General features: G+C 44.0%; 1 protein-coding gene across 1 annotated transcript in view; it reads right to left on the bottom strand.

Moving 5' to 3' along the window:
• BABAM2 (BRISC and BRCA1 A complex member 2) overlaps positions 1-16,044 on the bottom strand; it is a 134,848-nt gene that overhangs the window by 12,913 nt on the left and 105,891 nt on the right. The window contains exon 11 of the mRNA XM_083497233.1: positions 12,553-12,706. Coding sequence (XP_083353359.1) covers positions 12,553-12,706 — 154 coding nt within the window. The remainder of the gene's footprint in view (positions 1-12,552; positions 12,707-16,044) is intronic.

Raw genomic sequence — 16,044 nt, 5'->3', positions numbered from 1 at the left:
TTTCCTAATCAACTGATTTGTTGCAGTGTGGCAGGGAAGAAAACTGCCTATGAAGTGCTCCCCTCAAATGGTATGTTTCCAGATCACTCAGGAACAGTAACATACCCCTGCCTCCATTTCCTCCTTTCCTCTGTTTCCGTGCATCAATTTTATATTGTAAGGCCACTGAATTGGTGACCTGTCATGTAAACATCATGGGGCATAGACGGCATTAAGAAGATAAATATGATGGATGATTTTTGTTCTCTGAATAAAAAATAATAATCAGGGAATTATTGACCTGCGCTGCAGCTCAAATGGATTATTTTGAAGCTCACGTGCAAGGTCTATGCCAGGCTTCTGCACAACCCCACAGAGGACACACGGACTGACAGATGGAAATACCCTCTTTTATTGACACATACAAGCAAGCAACACATTGAGACAGATCCTCTCACACATGTAAAGGCCACCATCCAGAGATACTCACATGAGGGACCCTGATCCTGATCATCAGGCAGGCTGCTATTTCACTGCTGTACAATTTTTGACACTGTTGTCCTCTTCTGGGACCAACCTCTGTGCACTACCCTTGTCAGACTGGTGAGCTTATGTGGTTTCTGGCAAGCTGATTCTGGCATATGTGGTGGCAATCAAGCACTGAAACTGCTGGGGGGCGGGTCAGAGGTGACTGCCAGAGTTCAAAATTGCTACTTGCTGCTAGGAGCATGAGAGGGTACAGCAGGCAGGAGCTTAAGTTCTGTGAATCAGAACTTGAGCTCCTACACAGCAATGCCTAAAGTCTCAAGGGTGTAGCTTGCGGGATTCTTCAATTTCTGCAACAAATGGACTCTGAGGAGCCAGCTTGAGAGGAAGTAACCCACTTTACCACTGGGCAATCAACTGCATGGCTCTGTGATCCTCGGTCTCCCTCACCTCCATATCTGCCACCTACATAGGCAGCCGCGGCACGTGCACACAGATTCTCCACTATGTGTTTATTCTAAAGGTCAGCAGCAATTTGTTGGATGTCCAATCAGCAGTACACACCTTTCTAATGAAGGCCTCTGGAAGTTGCCCAACTTTGCCAATGGCTAATGAGAGAGCCTGATCACGTGTCCCCAGGTCACAGCTGGTGTGACAGTCACTCTAACTAAAAGTGGGACAAAAGAATACAATGAAATGTTTATGGACTTGTCTCGTTTTAACTTATGTATGCCTAGCAGTTTTAAAGTCCTGTTTATTGAGAAAAACAACGAGAATTTAAAACTGCAAATAGTTCTTGTTTCAAGTGTGGTTTGGTATGTAGGTCACATTTCATAACAGGATTAGATGGAACTGTAATGTATCATTATACTCAGAAGTATCCCTATGATCTAGAAAAGAAAGTCTTACGTTAAGCATTTGCTCAATAAACAAAGTTTATGAACATCCCAAGGTCACGTAAAACATTTCAAATATGCTTAACGAAAGACGCAGGCCTTATTAAAAATCAACTTCCATTCAAATTAAGTTCTGTTTACATTCAAATTAACATTCTAAAATCTTTTTCTATTTCTAATTACTGTCATCTACAATTCTTTTGTTCCAAAAAAGTAAAGGAAAATTCCATATATTTTGCTTTCCTATGCATTAGTTGTGTTTGACTGTCCTCATGGGACATAAAAGTTTACATTAAGAGATGAAAAGTTTTGTGTGTTCTAGGAAAGCATCTTGTTGGGTTGGTCCATCAAACACACTATTTCAAAATGAGACTGAATGTGTTTGTTTATCTAAGTCATTATACATGTGCTCTGAAGAACAGGCAATTATTTGTCATAAATCTAGACAGTATCAGCTTCCACATTCAAATGCAGAGATCAAGTCACCATTTCCATTTGGTTGTGAGATGAGCTCCTATGGAATTCCAAAAAGAAACTTTCCCAATCATTTTTGGTTGGTAAACTGGTTAAAAGGGGACTAAGTATTACTGTATTGGCCTGAATATAAGCCTCACTCCCCCCCCCCCCCAATTCCGACCAAGCAAAGTTAAAGTGTGGCTTATATTTGCACCTTTATGGTATGCAGCCAGGAGCGTGGGGCAAACAGAGCCAGGAGCATGGCAAAGCGGCGCCCGCCCCATGCATAGTCCCCTGTCCTCTCCCCCAAGGCAAGGAAGGGAGAGAGTGAGGAAGGGGAAAGGCCGACCGCGACGCAGCATGGCTCCCCCCCACCCCCAGTATGCAGCCAGGAGCAGCGAGGAAGGGAGCGGCTTATATTTGGGATATTTTCCTTTTTTTCTTCCCCCCACCTCCAATTTTAAAGGTGTGGCTTATATTCGGGTACAGCTTATATTCGGGCCAATACGGTATTACTCTCCGGTGGATCCATGGGTAGTTGGGCAACTGTACTCAAAGACTCTCTATGAATATGGGAGTCACTGAAAGCACTGCTGCTGTTCAAGTATTTTACTACTGGGTCGTATGAAAAATACCATGGAAGTATTCTAGTTTAGCATATTCTACTGCAATAGATGAATACTCAAGTTAAAACCAACATTAGTTAGCAGCAATTCTTCAGCTTCTTTTGGATTTCTTTCCCTCTTCCTTCAGGCCAAAAGATGCATGCCGCATGCATGCTCATTTTCAAGGTGTCCACACACATATTTAGGGTACAGAAGGAAATAGCAGAGAAATATCTCTCACCAGATATTCAGCTCACATTCTGGAGAGCAGAAATCATCTTGTGAAGAATTTCACTATGTAGATCAATACATAATTAAAGAGTACTCATTTCTGGGCACTGGGGGGGAAGCTACACTTTTTAAAAAATGTACTGTCTGCCATAAGAGATCCTATACTTTCATTGAATAAAATAATCTAAATGTAATTATATCCCTTATTTAATACTTGAATTTTTGCTATATACAACAATGCTGAGATGGAATGTTTCAATACTGCATATTCGTTATTTAGAAAACCCTGTATTCCGTCAAGAATTTCGCATATGCTTATCTCCCACTATGGCATTACATCTTTAATCATTGTTTTTCCTTTGCCAAAGTCAAAGATTTAATGAGAAGTGACCAGAAATAAGTTTCCCAACCCTCCTAATTTGGCTGAAATCCACATTATGCATGACAGCACTGAAGATCCCTGGCAGGCACCTGTCAGAAACCAACATACCATGTCTTAAGAGCTGCACTCAGCTATCCAAGACGACACTTTTCAAAATGTACATGAAAAATGTGATTCAACTAGCCAGACACTACTGTAATGCCACCCACCGTCATGAACATACACAGATTTCACTGCAATATAGATTGCTCCATTACAGGCCATCATTTGCATTCGTTTTTGGTCCACTGGTTTTTTATTTGTCTCTACCACAGCATCTATCTAATTAAAGGGGATTTTGTTACAAGAGCTGTTAAGCTAATAATGCATTAAGTATCTTAATAATAAAGCATTATGTGATATTAGAGTAAAATGTCGCTTCCTTCTACTTTCGTCTTTCTGGATGTTGGCATTTTATCCCATCGGTAACTATATATTTTATTTAGTGAACAATTCCTTGAAATTAAAGTGCGCAAATTTAAGGAGGGCAGGCTTCATTAACTCAAAGTAAGTAAATACGGACCTTTAGGGTTCTTTCCCAGAATCCACTATACTTTCCAGCTCCGGGAATGAAATCTCACTATCAATACTTCTAATGAGATTTGCAGTGTTTAGTTAATTAATCCATTTGATTAAAAGTCATTTCAGCAGAGTTCTCCTTACAATTTTTTATTTATTTAAAATACTATTTCTAACACTAAAAATATTCACAGAAAATGTGGCTGGCAGGTACTTTCATAGAAGAAGCTCTCCTGCTGGCTTCAGGTTTAAAGTGCCCTCTGAAAAGTGCACATCACTGAGTTCCTTCCTAAGGTTTGCCAGAAGCATAGCCTAGAACATGGCAGAAGAGCGTTTTTTTCTTCAACTTTAAACTGCAAAGAATAGCAGTTGAAAGGAGTGGCAATGGAGCTTTTTGGCATCTGACCTTTTCTTTTTCCTGCATGCACTGGATGTTGTCATCTATGCCACTTGGGGTGACAGGATAAGATTCCAGATGCCACCATCATATGTCAGCTGCCCCTGAAAGCCCTCTTTCCCCCCCATCTGCAATGCCCTGGACTGAGTTGGCATTTGGACACTGTGGAAAGAAAATGGTAGCTTCCAGGTAAGCTGTGGTCACTGGGGGATCAGAGGGTGGGCAAGCATCATCAGCATGGCAGAACCTACCAAGGCACTGGTGCTCCAGTACCTGCCTAACAATACAGAATATGGATACCAGGTCTGAAATAAACCATATTTGTGTTTTTGCATAATTTATCCTGCTTCTCTAATCAAGGGGAGGGGCAAGGAGTTGCCAACCACAGAAGTCTTACTTTCAAGTATCTGAAATGGTTCAGAGTCAACCAAGTATTGCCCTACATGTAGCTTCTTTGCACCCAAATGAGCTAGAATTTCGCCTCCTTCCCTCTCCCATAGACAAGGAGAAGATTCATAAGATGCTGAAACATTTTAACTGCCCTTGCCTAGATGTGTGGGAAATGCCTAACTTGTACTTTTTAGAATTTAGACTATGGTATGGAAACATGGCTAACACCAGGCCTTGCCTGCATTTCCTGAAGCCTCATGGGATTTTTCTGGAACCGAACAAAGCGTAACTGAGAACAGACACTAATCCGGCATGCTTCCAATAGCTAAGTATTACGTGCACAAACAAGTAAGCTTTATTTACAATATTCCTACATAAAATTGCAGGCTGAGAGACTGTATGTTCTGTTTACATAGACATGAATGCCTACTTAAGAAGAGAAAAACACAACATTTTTTTCCCATGGAAACAAAAATCCTGGGTCTGCTTTATATCTATACCATGAATAGGAGCATTGGTTGTTCACAATTAGCTATATATTTTATGCCCACCATAGATTACCATGAACTGTGTGTTTCAGTGCACTGGTCTGCAGCTGTCTCCATGCATTCCCCTTTTCTGCAAAGGCAGCTTTTGTGTTGTGAGAGTAGAACTACTCTTGACGGCTAATCTATAGATGTCCTCTTTCCCCCAATCTTCTGTTTTTCTTATAGGTCATTAAAGTCAGAGTGAATTTCTGGGTCAATCCATTGCAATCTACCTTCTTCTATAACTATCTCCACCCTTAAAATGGTCCTAGCTACTTTCTCACGCTTCCTTGTTTTGCTCCTATAATGCCATTTGTCGTCTCTCCTTTAACTTCCTTCAACTTTCCCCAGCTCACCTTACCAATGCACTCACATTTTCTCCCCACAAAGTCTCCTATTCATTAATTTGACTTGACCACAAATAGGCATATGGACGGCAATAGATAAGCAGAAAAGAACCACATGTTGTTCTGTTTACTATTTACATTTTGCTCCATACTACTTCATTCATACTCATGGAAATTTATATACGGGCCTCAAAGAAGATAGCAACTCAAACTGGGTAAGACAGAGAAACAAACAGTTTCAAATCATGCCACTGTTACAGCAGACTGGCATTCATACATATTTATTTCAGGAGTGGGTACCGTATTTTGCGCCCCATAAGACGCTCCGGCCCATAAGACGCACCTAGTTTTTTTGGGGGGAAATAAAGAAAAAAAAATTTATTCCCCCCCCCAGGTGCGGGGCTGGAAGAACCAGGTCGGGGAACAGTGGGAAGGCACGCTCTGCCTCCCCGCTGTCCCCCGAGCTTGTGGGGCTGGCGATGGGGAGGGCAGCTCTGTGCCGCCATCCCGAGCGGGGCGGGACTTAGCGCCCCGCTCGGGATGGCGGCGTAGACCTGCCTGCCGTCCCGCGACGGCAGGCAGCTCTGTGCCGCCATCCCGAGCGGGGCGGGACTTAGCGCCCCGCTCGGGATGGCGGCGTAGACCTGCCTGCAGTCCCGCGACGGCAGGCAGCTCTGTGCCGCCATCCCGAGCGGGGCGGGACTTAGCGCCCCGCTCGGGATGGCGGCGTAGACCTACCTGCAGTCCCGCGACGGCAGGCAGCTCTGTGCCGCCATCCCGAGCGGGGCGGGACTTAGCGCCCCGCTCGGGATGGCGGCGCAGAGCTGCGCTGGTCCCAGGACCGCACGCAGCTCTGCAGGGCCACCGGGAGCGGGGCGGAGCTTCTCCCCCGGCTCCCGGTGGCCGGGCAGAGCTGCGCTGGTCCCAGGACCGCACGCAGCTCTGCGCGGCCACCGGGAGTGGGGCGGAGCTTCGCCCCCGGCTCCCGGTGGCCGGGCAGAGCTGCGCTGGTCCCAGGACCGCACGCAGCTCTGCAGGGCCACCGGGAGCGGGGCGGAGCTTCTCCCCCGGCTCCCGGTGGCCGGGCAGAGCTGCGCTGGTCCCGCGACGGCAGGCAGCTCTGCGCGGCCACCGGGAGTGGGGCGGAGCTTCTCCCCCGGCTCCCGGTGGCCGGGCAGAGCTGCGCTGGTCCCAGGACCGCACGCAGCTCTGCAGGGCCACCGGGAGCGGGGCGGAGCTTCTCCCCCGGCTCCCGGTGGCCGGGCAGAGCTGCGCTGGTCCCGCGACGGCAGGCAGCTCTGCGCGGCCACCGGGAGTGGGGCGGAGCTTCTCCCCCGGCTCCCGGTGGCCGGGCAGAGCTGCGCTGGTCCCAGGACCGCACGCAGCTCTGCGCGGCCACCGGGAGTGGGGCGGAGCTTCTCCCCCGGCTCCCGGTGGCCGGGCAGAGCTGCGCTGGTCCCAGGACCGCACGCAGCTCTGCACGGCCACCGGGAGCGGGGCGGAGTTTAGCGCTCCGCTCCGGATGGCAGCGCAGAGCTGCGCTGGTCCCAGGACCGCAGGCAGCTCTGCGCGGCCACCGTGAGCGGGGCGGAGCTTCTCCCCCGGCTCCCGGTGGCCGCGCAGAGCTGCGCTGGTCCCGGGATTGCAGGCAGCTCTGCGCGGCCACCGGGAGCGGGGCGGAGCTTCTCCCCCGGCTCCCGGTGGCCGCGCAGAGCTGCGCTGGTCCCGGGATTGCAGGCAGCTCTGCGCAACCCTCGAGCCGGTCTCCCGAGGGTTGCGCAGAGCTTCCTGAAGCCTGGAGAGCGAGAGGGGTCGGTACGCACCGACCCCCCTCGCTCTCCAGGCTTCAGCGAAAGCCTGCATTCGCCCCATAAGACGCAGGCACATTTCCCCTTCATTTTTGGAGGGGAAAAAGTGCGTCTTATGGGGCGAAAAATACGGTATTTATTTTCAAACTAAGAATTCATAAATCTCTTTAAAAGAGGAAACAAGATTTTTCAGGACGATGTGACTGTGCGTTGTCCCCATTTGTAAATACGGGACATAAATAAAGGCTTTACAAGGGGAAATATATGGAGTCACTTTGTATATAAAAAGCAAGAGCAAAAATGGAGAAAGCTTGTGTAGAAATTACTCATCAGTTGGACGCACATAAGTAGAGAGAATTTATAAATGAAAACAGGCAAAGAGAAAGAAGGTGGGTGTTTTGAACATAAAAAGTAAAAAAGGTAAAGGTAAATGACCCATGGATGGTTGAGTCTAGACAAAGGTGACTATGGGATGTGGCACTCATCTCGCTTCAGGCCGACGGAGCCAGCTTTTGTCCACAGACAGCTTTCCGGGTCATGTGGCTAGCATGACTAAACTGCTTTTGGTGCAATGGAACACCGTGACAGAAGTCAGAGCACATGGAAACACTGTTTACCTTCCTGCCGCAGCGGTACCTATTTATCTACTTGCATTGGTATGCTTTCAAACTGCTAGGTTGGCAGAAGTTGGGACAGAGCAATGGGAGCTCACCCCGTTGTGCGGATTTGAACTGCCAACCTTCTGATTGGCAAGCCCAAGAGGCTCAGTGGTTCAGACCACAGCGCCACGCAACCATTTCACTCAACAATGGCACTTAAAATTAAATAACAAAAGTTGATAAAATAGCCTGTAAAAAAACCAACCATCGACTTGTATTATTTTTACTAATGAAACCTGAACAAGAAATTTTATAGGTGTTTCCTAATTTTTATGAAAAAATTAGAAATCTGAAAAAAGATTCTAAGTTTCTTAAATGAAAATGTTCCCCATATGACTTTAATGCACAATGAAAGCTAAAAATGAACATTCAAGTTCCTAACGAGGGACTTAACAGAATAAACCCAACCTCTGAATATCAAGACTAACAAACAGGGCTTGGTTCCTTGCAAGCATGAATTGGATTATTTTGTGCAGAGCCTTACTGTCTTAAATCCTGGCATAAGAATAACCCTGTTGGATCAGATCAAAGGTCCACCCAGTCCAGGATCTAGTCCTGATTCCAACAGTAGTTGGAGAGATGCCTCTGGGAAACCCACGTTTGAAGGCAAAAATGTTTGGTCTCAACCTCCAGCTGGTGGTATTTGGAGGAACACCACCATTGACTTCACATTTGAAGGCTATTGCTTGATTATACGAACAGCTTTGTCAGTCCAATGGTCAGGGCAGAGAGCACAACCAGAAGCAGTGAAAAGGAGGGAATAAAAAAAGATCTTCTTTTATGATGTCTTCCCCAAACTTTTGAAGAAACTGTGATGGCACTGCATTTTAACTTGTTCATTTTCTTAAAAAGGTCTTATAATAAGAATTTACAGTGACCTCTGTGAATTCTTATACTACTACACCAGTCTATGCTGCGTAATATTTTGTGAGAGATGATATTGATTTATAACTGCTTCTCTTGATCTTCTGAGTAACACCCATGCCAGAACCCTGGAAGGGCAAGATAATAAGGACACACCCAACAAGACAATAAAAGGTAGGCATGTTTAAACTGGCAGCACCTCCCATGAAGGATCAATGTCTTTAAAAATTCCCACTGCAGTATATCACCATGAAGACAGGTACTATTTGACATTTCTGTATTTTATAAAAGTACGAATTCTCAACCACACTGGTTAACTATGCTGCGATTCACCATTGCAGATAGTTAAAAATGCTGTATACTGCACTCCTACTATGTGAGAGGTTTTTTTATGGTCTATTCCATGACTATGGAAAAATAAGCAAAAAGCGAAACAGAATAATCAGCCAGCCTGAATTCAGAACCTGGTCGCCTTCAGCAGTGAAGAAATTCAGGTGTACAGTTCCCTTCACATATTACTGAATATGTGTTTCCATAGCTGAAGCTGTTTCACAGGTTCAAGGATGTCACCTTAAATTGACAGCCTTTGTTCACAATGACAAGGAATCTCATTCCCTTCCCAGGATGCTTTCAGATTTCCATGTGCTCACCCTGAACTGTAATCTATACCTTCATGCAATCACGACCAGCCCACATGCTTCAAAATAAAGCAAAACATGAAGTGAGAAGCCCCCTAATTATCGGGTGGCACTTCTACCAGTCACTTTATTCATCCTTAGATTAATTTAAATCAATCATGTCACTGATCACAGACTTAACTGAGGGCAGAATAATAGTTCTTTATATTCCCCTGGCAAAAGTTATTCATTTATTAACAAAATTATATACTGCTTGACTGTAAAAGCAAAACAAACAAAATGCCCTCTTAAGTGGGTTGCAAAAAATATTTTAAAAAAATCAAAATTGATTTTTAAAAAACAGTTAAAAACAGGTATTTAAACATTCAAAATATGATTGAAATCAGCAGTAGTTAAAAAGAAATAAAACACATGTAAATTCTGTTTGTCTGGGCAGGCTTGACTAAATGAAAATGTTTTAAGCAGGTGCTGATAAGAGTACAGCGAAGGCCCCGGCCTGATGTCAATCAGCAGAGAGTTCCAAAGTGCAGGTGCTTGCAGACTAAAAAATCGAATTTTTTACCAGTGCCTAGTGAGTATTACGCAACACGTGCCATAATGCCAGTTCTGCAGATCAAGGCGGTCAAGTGGGCATATATAGATTAAGATGACCCCACAAGTAAACTGATTCCAAGCTCTTAAGGTCTTTATGTGCTAATATTAACAACTTGAACTTGGCCTGGTAGCAAATCGGCAACATCTGAACAAGATGTTATATACTGGCAGGGTCTCCCTCTGACCGCAACTGTGTGGCAGCATTATTATAATTAATTATTATTATTTATTAGATTTATATACCACCCTATACCCGGAGATCTCCGGAAGGTTCACAGAAAAGATCAACAGAAAAACCACAATATATATAATCAAAATAAAAACAACAATCCAATAACACCCCAACTGCATTCTGCACCAACTGCAGTTTCTGGATCAAATGCAATGGAGCCCCACAGAGAATGCATTAATTACATGTAGCAATCCACACGTAACGTAAACTTTTCTATTTTGCTGAGTTTATACTATGGTATCAGCATATTCATCCATTAATCACAACTAAACTAAACCGAATGGTGCTTTCTGCTATATTTCAAGGAGTGATCAAACCTATTTTATTTTTACAACTTGCTGATTTCTAACATGCTGCTGTTTCAACATTTTTTGCAATTTGACAGGCCAATAGAAAGCACCTACAAGGGGATGCTCGGGACCGTGGAAAATACGGCCTCCATGGGGCTGTCCCTGAATAAGTTTGGTCCAACTCATAGTCGCGGACATGCCTTAGACCTGGTGTTCACCTCTACTGACGTAGGTGATCTGACACCCAGTAAAAGTGAAACAAAGGAAGTGCCATGGTCAGATCACTTCCTGGTACAACTGGACTTCTCTGCGACCCTTCCCCTTTGCAGGGAGCAGGGAGGTGGGACTGATTCCGATGGTCTGCCCCCCCTTTAATGGAGCCAAATGGTTTCCAGAGGGTGGTAAGGGATGTTGATGGCCTTTCAGCTGATTCCCTGGTGGCCCACTGGAATGCAGAGTTAACCAAGGCTATCAACTGTATGGCTCTGAAGCGCCCTCTCCAATTGCATGAAGCCCGGTCAGACCCACGGTTTCCCCCGGAGCTGAGGGTGATGAAACAATTACTGAGACGGCTAGAGCGCCGGTGGCGGAAAACTCATTCTGAATCGGACCAGACACAGGTTGGAGGTCAATATTGAGCCTACCAAGTGGCGACAGCGATGATGAAGAGGACTTTCTTCACATCCTCAGGAGACTCTTTCAGGTAGTTCACAATTTAACAGAACCACCTTTGCCATCGGGGCCTGGTAAAGACCCCAAGATCTCCTGCAATGATTTTGCAAAGTTTTGCAGATAAAGTCACTCAGATTCGGGAAAAGGTAGACTCCACAGTGGGAGCAGGGCTGGGGCAGGAGAGTGCTAGAGTCCTTTCTAGTCGAGTTGCATGAAATCAATTCCAATCTGTTACCTCCGAGGATGTGGACAGGGGGCTTGGACAAGTGAAACCAATCACCTGTCTCCTTGATCCTTGCCCATCCTGGCTAATAAAAGCATGCCGGGAAGGGCTGGGTGATGGGCTCTGCGGGGTGGTGAATGCTTTCCTCTGTGAGGGAGCCTTCCCAGACCCGCTGAAAGAGGTGGTTATTAAACCGCTTCTTAAAAAACCATCTTTAGATGCGGCCAATATGGCCAACTATCTCCCAATCTCAAATCTTCCTTTCATTTTACTTCAAATACTTTGGCCCTTGATGTAAAGTGAAACAAAGCAAAAAGTGGCTTAACGATGTAGATCTGCTCAATATTGCCACAATAAAATGGATAAATACAATTGTATAATCCCACTACAGGTTTCAGAATAAGAAAATTGCTGAAAGTAACAATTAAATGCCTGCTTGAGCTTGTGGAGGTGGTGTGGAGAACCCCAAGGCTATAGTTTTGGGGGATTTCAACACACATGCTGAGGCAACCTTATTTGGAGCAGCTCAAAATTTCATCACTGCCATGAAAACCATGGGTTTGTCTCAGATTATATCTGGCAAAATGCATGTGGCAGGACACACTTTAGACCTGCTTTTCTGTACTAGTGTTTGGTGGAGGAGCTGACAAAGACTGCTGTCATGGATATATGACCCTCTAATCAGGCTTGGGCTGTATGCTGCAGGGTATGGGGCCAATGGAAACATCTACCACTGGAGATGTATGGAGCCAGATAGCTTCCTAATGTCCCTGGGGGAATTTCCCACAGATCTGTCCAGTGGTCCTGCCAGAAATTGGGAGATTACTCATGCTACCAATATGGTCACATTGACATGTCTGTCAGCAAGTCACTGAGTTATGTTGGCTCCTTGGTATTTCAAGGAGCTGAGGGCAATGAATGGCAGAGTCAACAACTGGAGGACTTGAGGAGAACATGGCCGGACAGAGATGAAAAACCCATTTTTATGTTTATCATTTTTATGTTGGGAACTGCCCTGGGATGTACTTGACAAATCTGCACTTCATTTAAGGAGGACACCTGAGAATCGGAAGGTCATGTAATAGGGAGGGGAGCTAAAAGGAAAAGGAGCTAAAGTTTGGCGGTAAGGAAAAGGTCTGGAGGGAAGAAAGTGAATGGAGCAGAGCGTATCTGCATGTAAGAAAGTAGCTTAGGCTTCATTCACCTCACTTTCCCCTAATCACATTTCAGAGGCGGTTAGCTAGTTCAAACAGAAAGCAAACTACAGTACATGTATAGTATATTGCAGAACTACCCCACAAAAGGAGAGGTGACTTACTTTGCTCTTTTGGCCATCTCATTGCCATCCCAACGTGGACTGTAGGGGTAGTTTTTCTGGGCCTGCGAATAGAGCTCCCCACTGTTAGTGAAGTGATAGACAGACTGAAACGTTAATGTTGGCTGGTCCCGAGGAAAATAGAGTGGGAGGTCAACTGCAAAGAAGAAAGAGACGATTGGTTAAGGGATTTTGTTCTTTCTTGCTTTCATCTTCCTCATTTGACAAACAGATTAAGAAACTTCTAAGCTTATCAGTGTAACATCCACAGCAAAACTTTAACATTATGACAACGTAAAGCTTCCTTTCACTCAACAAACTCAAATTGTTTTAGTTACAGATAGGTAACCGTGTTGGTCTGCCGTAGTCGAAACAAAATTTAAAAATTCCTTCCAGTAGCACCTTAGAGACCAACTAAGTTTGTTATTGGTATGAACTTATGTTGTACATGCACAAAAGTATCTGAAGAAGTGTGCATGTACACAAAAGCTCATACCAAACTTAGTTGGTCTCTAAGGGGCTACTGGAAGGATTTTTTAAATTTTGTTTCAAATTGTTTTATAAGCTCTAGGTGGGGGCCACAAATGCTCTCCTTCCCTTGAGGCTTTTAAGCAGAGGCTGGATGGCCACCTGCCTTGTATGATCTAGTTGAGATTCCTGCATTGCAGGGGGTTGGACTAGATAACCCTTGTGATCCCTTCCAACTCTTTAATTCTATGATTCTATTCTTTGTTGTTTGCGCTTTGTATTTAAATTCCATTTCCTTTATGTGTTTGGTTGTTATTTTAAATTACTTTTCCCTCAAGCATCAGGTTTCTTTTAAAAGCAAAATTTCTTTCTGCAAGTGGTATAAAGCAGTGAGAGAGGATAATAAAACTTCAGTGAAGAAAGTTAACAGTATCTGTTGTATTAGTTTCATTTGTCTTTTTACTCAAGAATCCTAAATTTCCCCATTATCTAGATTTTTAAAACCTCTGCCTTACTGAGAAAGGCACTAATAGCAGTTTTCCTCTTATTAAGTAAGTCAAAAGCTTTGTTTTAAGAGCAAAGTATATAGTACTGAAGTCATGTTTAAAAGCATAATAGAGACATGACTGTCAATTCAGAAAAGCTTTCATTTGCGGTGATTAGTCTTTCAGTGATTGCTGAATCCCCCACCCACCCCAACCACAGGACTGTTTCAGAAGAAAAGGGAAGCAAAGGCTTCTTCCAGTTAACAAACCCCCACCAAGGTTCTATTATGTCCAGTTATTGAATCAATGTGCATGATCAAGTTGACCCCCATGCCTTCTCAGCTTTCTTGCCCATAGTACATTTGTACTTCTATAATTCCTCCTTAACGTGCAGCTTCTCCTGACCCCAAATCTCCTGTGAACAATTTCACTTCTTAGCCCCAGCTGATTTCCAATTTCTTACAGAAGTTTCCCCTTGCTCCCTGTATTCATGACCCCCCTCTGAAGACGAGAACTTGCCCCACATGAAATATAAAAGATCAATATAACTAGATACAAAATTGAAAAGTTTAACACAAGCAGTGGCCTTGGAATGTATTTATTTATACATACAGGTATGCATTTATTTCATTACATTTGTATTCTGCCTTCCTTCCAAAGAGTTTGAGGTAGAATAGATGTTTTGTCCCCGCAACCTGTATCCCTCACAACCAGCCATAGGCACAGTGAGAAGCATGGCTGAGCAGGGATCTGAACCGTGTCTGTCCCAGTTCTAATTCAACATTCTAGTTACTACTCCACACTGACTCTCATACCACCAAATCAGAAACAGCCTACATTTCATCTACGGGAAGTCCAACAGGAGGAGAGGGAAAGGAAAAGCAAGGGGGACAGGGGAAGATATGCACAGACACTCTTCATTATTTCTTTAAAAAAATTAACCTTGGTCCTTTGCCCAAAAGTCCTAGGGCAGAAAGACATAAATTCAAAACAAAACATAGCAATGAAATCAAAAATAGGAAACCAAACACAACATTCCAGTTATAAATTAAACCAGCAAGAACAAGAACTCAGGTATCCAATACACCTCTCCCATCCTCAGAAGCCTGGGCCAATGAGCTGACAGCAGCAGTTGGAATAACATGGGGATTTTTACCAGCTGAGGTTACCAGCCAAAGGCTTAACAGGCTGGAAAACGAGCGAAGTCCCAACTAAAGAAGAATGGTAACTTAAACTGATGGAATATGCGCAGCTTGCGGACCTATCATATAGAATAAGAGAACAAGAAGAACATACCTTTAAAGAAGACTGGAAAATGTTTATTGAAATTGTGTATACTTGAAAACGTTGGCAGCGTTAAGATAAATTCAACAGTGTAAATAAGCTTTGATGGATGTAAGAATGGAATACTGAATGGTTCAGTTTATGTAAAATATGCAGGAATTTATGTTATGCAAAATGAACCATGGAAAGAGAAGAAGAGAAGTCATTGATATTTTAAGGTTGCTTAAATGAATATTCTAAAACGTAAAACAGAAAATTTAATAAAAATTATATAAAAAACAGGAGAAGTCTGATGAGGGATTTTGAACAAATATTGGGAGTTAAAACTATGTAGTCCTAGGAGGGGATTCAGTGTGCAAGAAAGGAAGGGCAGAAAAACTTAAAAAAGCAGGACACTTGAGCAGCAGAGGCAATATGTGTCTGAGGAAAGTCATGGGGTGGAGGACAGGAGACAGGGACAAGTCTGTGGAGGGCTTTAGCGGTAAGAGCAAGGAGTTTTTATACCAGATGGTGGGAAGGAGCTTGGTAAACAGTGTAGAAAACTGAGGAAAGGGATCATTTGGACTGAATGAGGTGAATGACTTTGGCACATCTCAGTTCTCTCATCTCTAGCCATAATCCTCCTTCCAAAATAAGGTTGAATTAGGCAAGGCAGGAGGTGACTAGAGCACAAACCTTGAGTTTCAACCAAGAGGAGAAAGAGAGATTTTGCTATATAGAAGTGACAAGGCTTTGCATTAGAAAAGGGGGAGCAAAGATAAACCCAAGGCTTCTATGCAGAATTACTGGCGATCCTAGATTAGATCAAGGAACAGCTCTAATAAAGATAGAAAACGCTGACACCAGCATATGCAAACATTTCAGACAGCCTGCTACATGCCCAAAGACTGCCTGAATTTGGCTTGAGAATCTGAACTTTGCAAAACCATGCTTAAGTTTTTTTTTCCATGTTTTCTAGATAAAAAGTATGTTAGCATTCATGTCAGTTGCTGCAAATACTATTTCCAAACAAGTTGACTCACAGATACCTTGGTGCTATGTCTGTAGACAATAGATGCATGAGTCATGTCTGTAAATTCCTGGAAGTGCTAACAGACCCCTTGCTTAGTCATCTTTTAAAGGCATGATGAGTTCACGAGCTCTGTAAGCCATAATAAAGGGCTCTAGCTGTATACCATCTCCCCCCGTTACATTCTGTATAGCACAAATTAAAAGTCTAAAAATAACTTCATACATGTGAGTCACTTCATCTAACACG

This window comes from Podarcis liolepis (assembly GCF_965112155.1).
Source record: "Podarcis liolepis genome assembly, chromosome: 3".
Classification (NCBI taxonomy): domain Eukaryota; kingdom Metazoa; phylum Chordata; class Lepidosauria; order Squamata; family Lacertidae; genus Podarcis; species Podarcis liolepis.
Note: the sequence above shows the minus strand (reverse complement) of the source record. Positions and strands in the feature narration are given on the sequence as shown.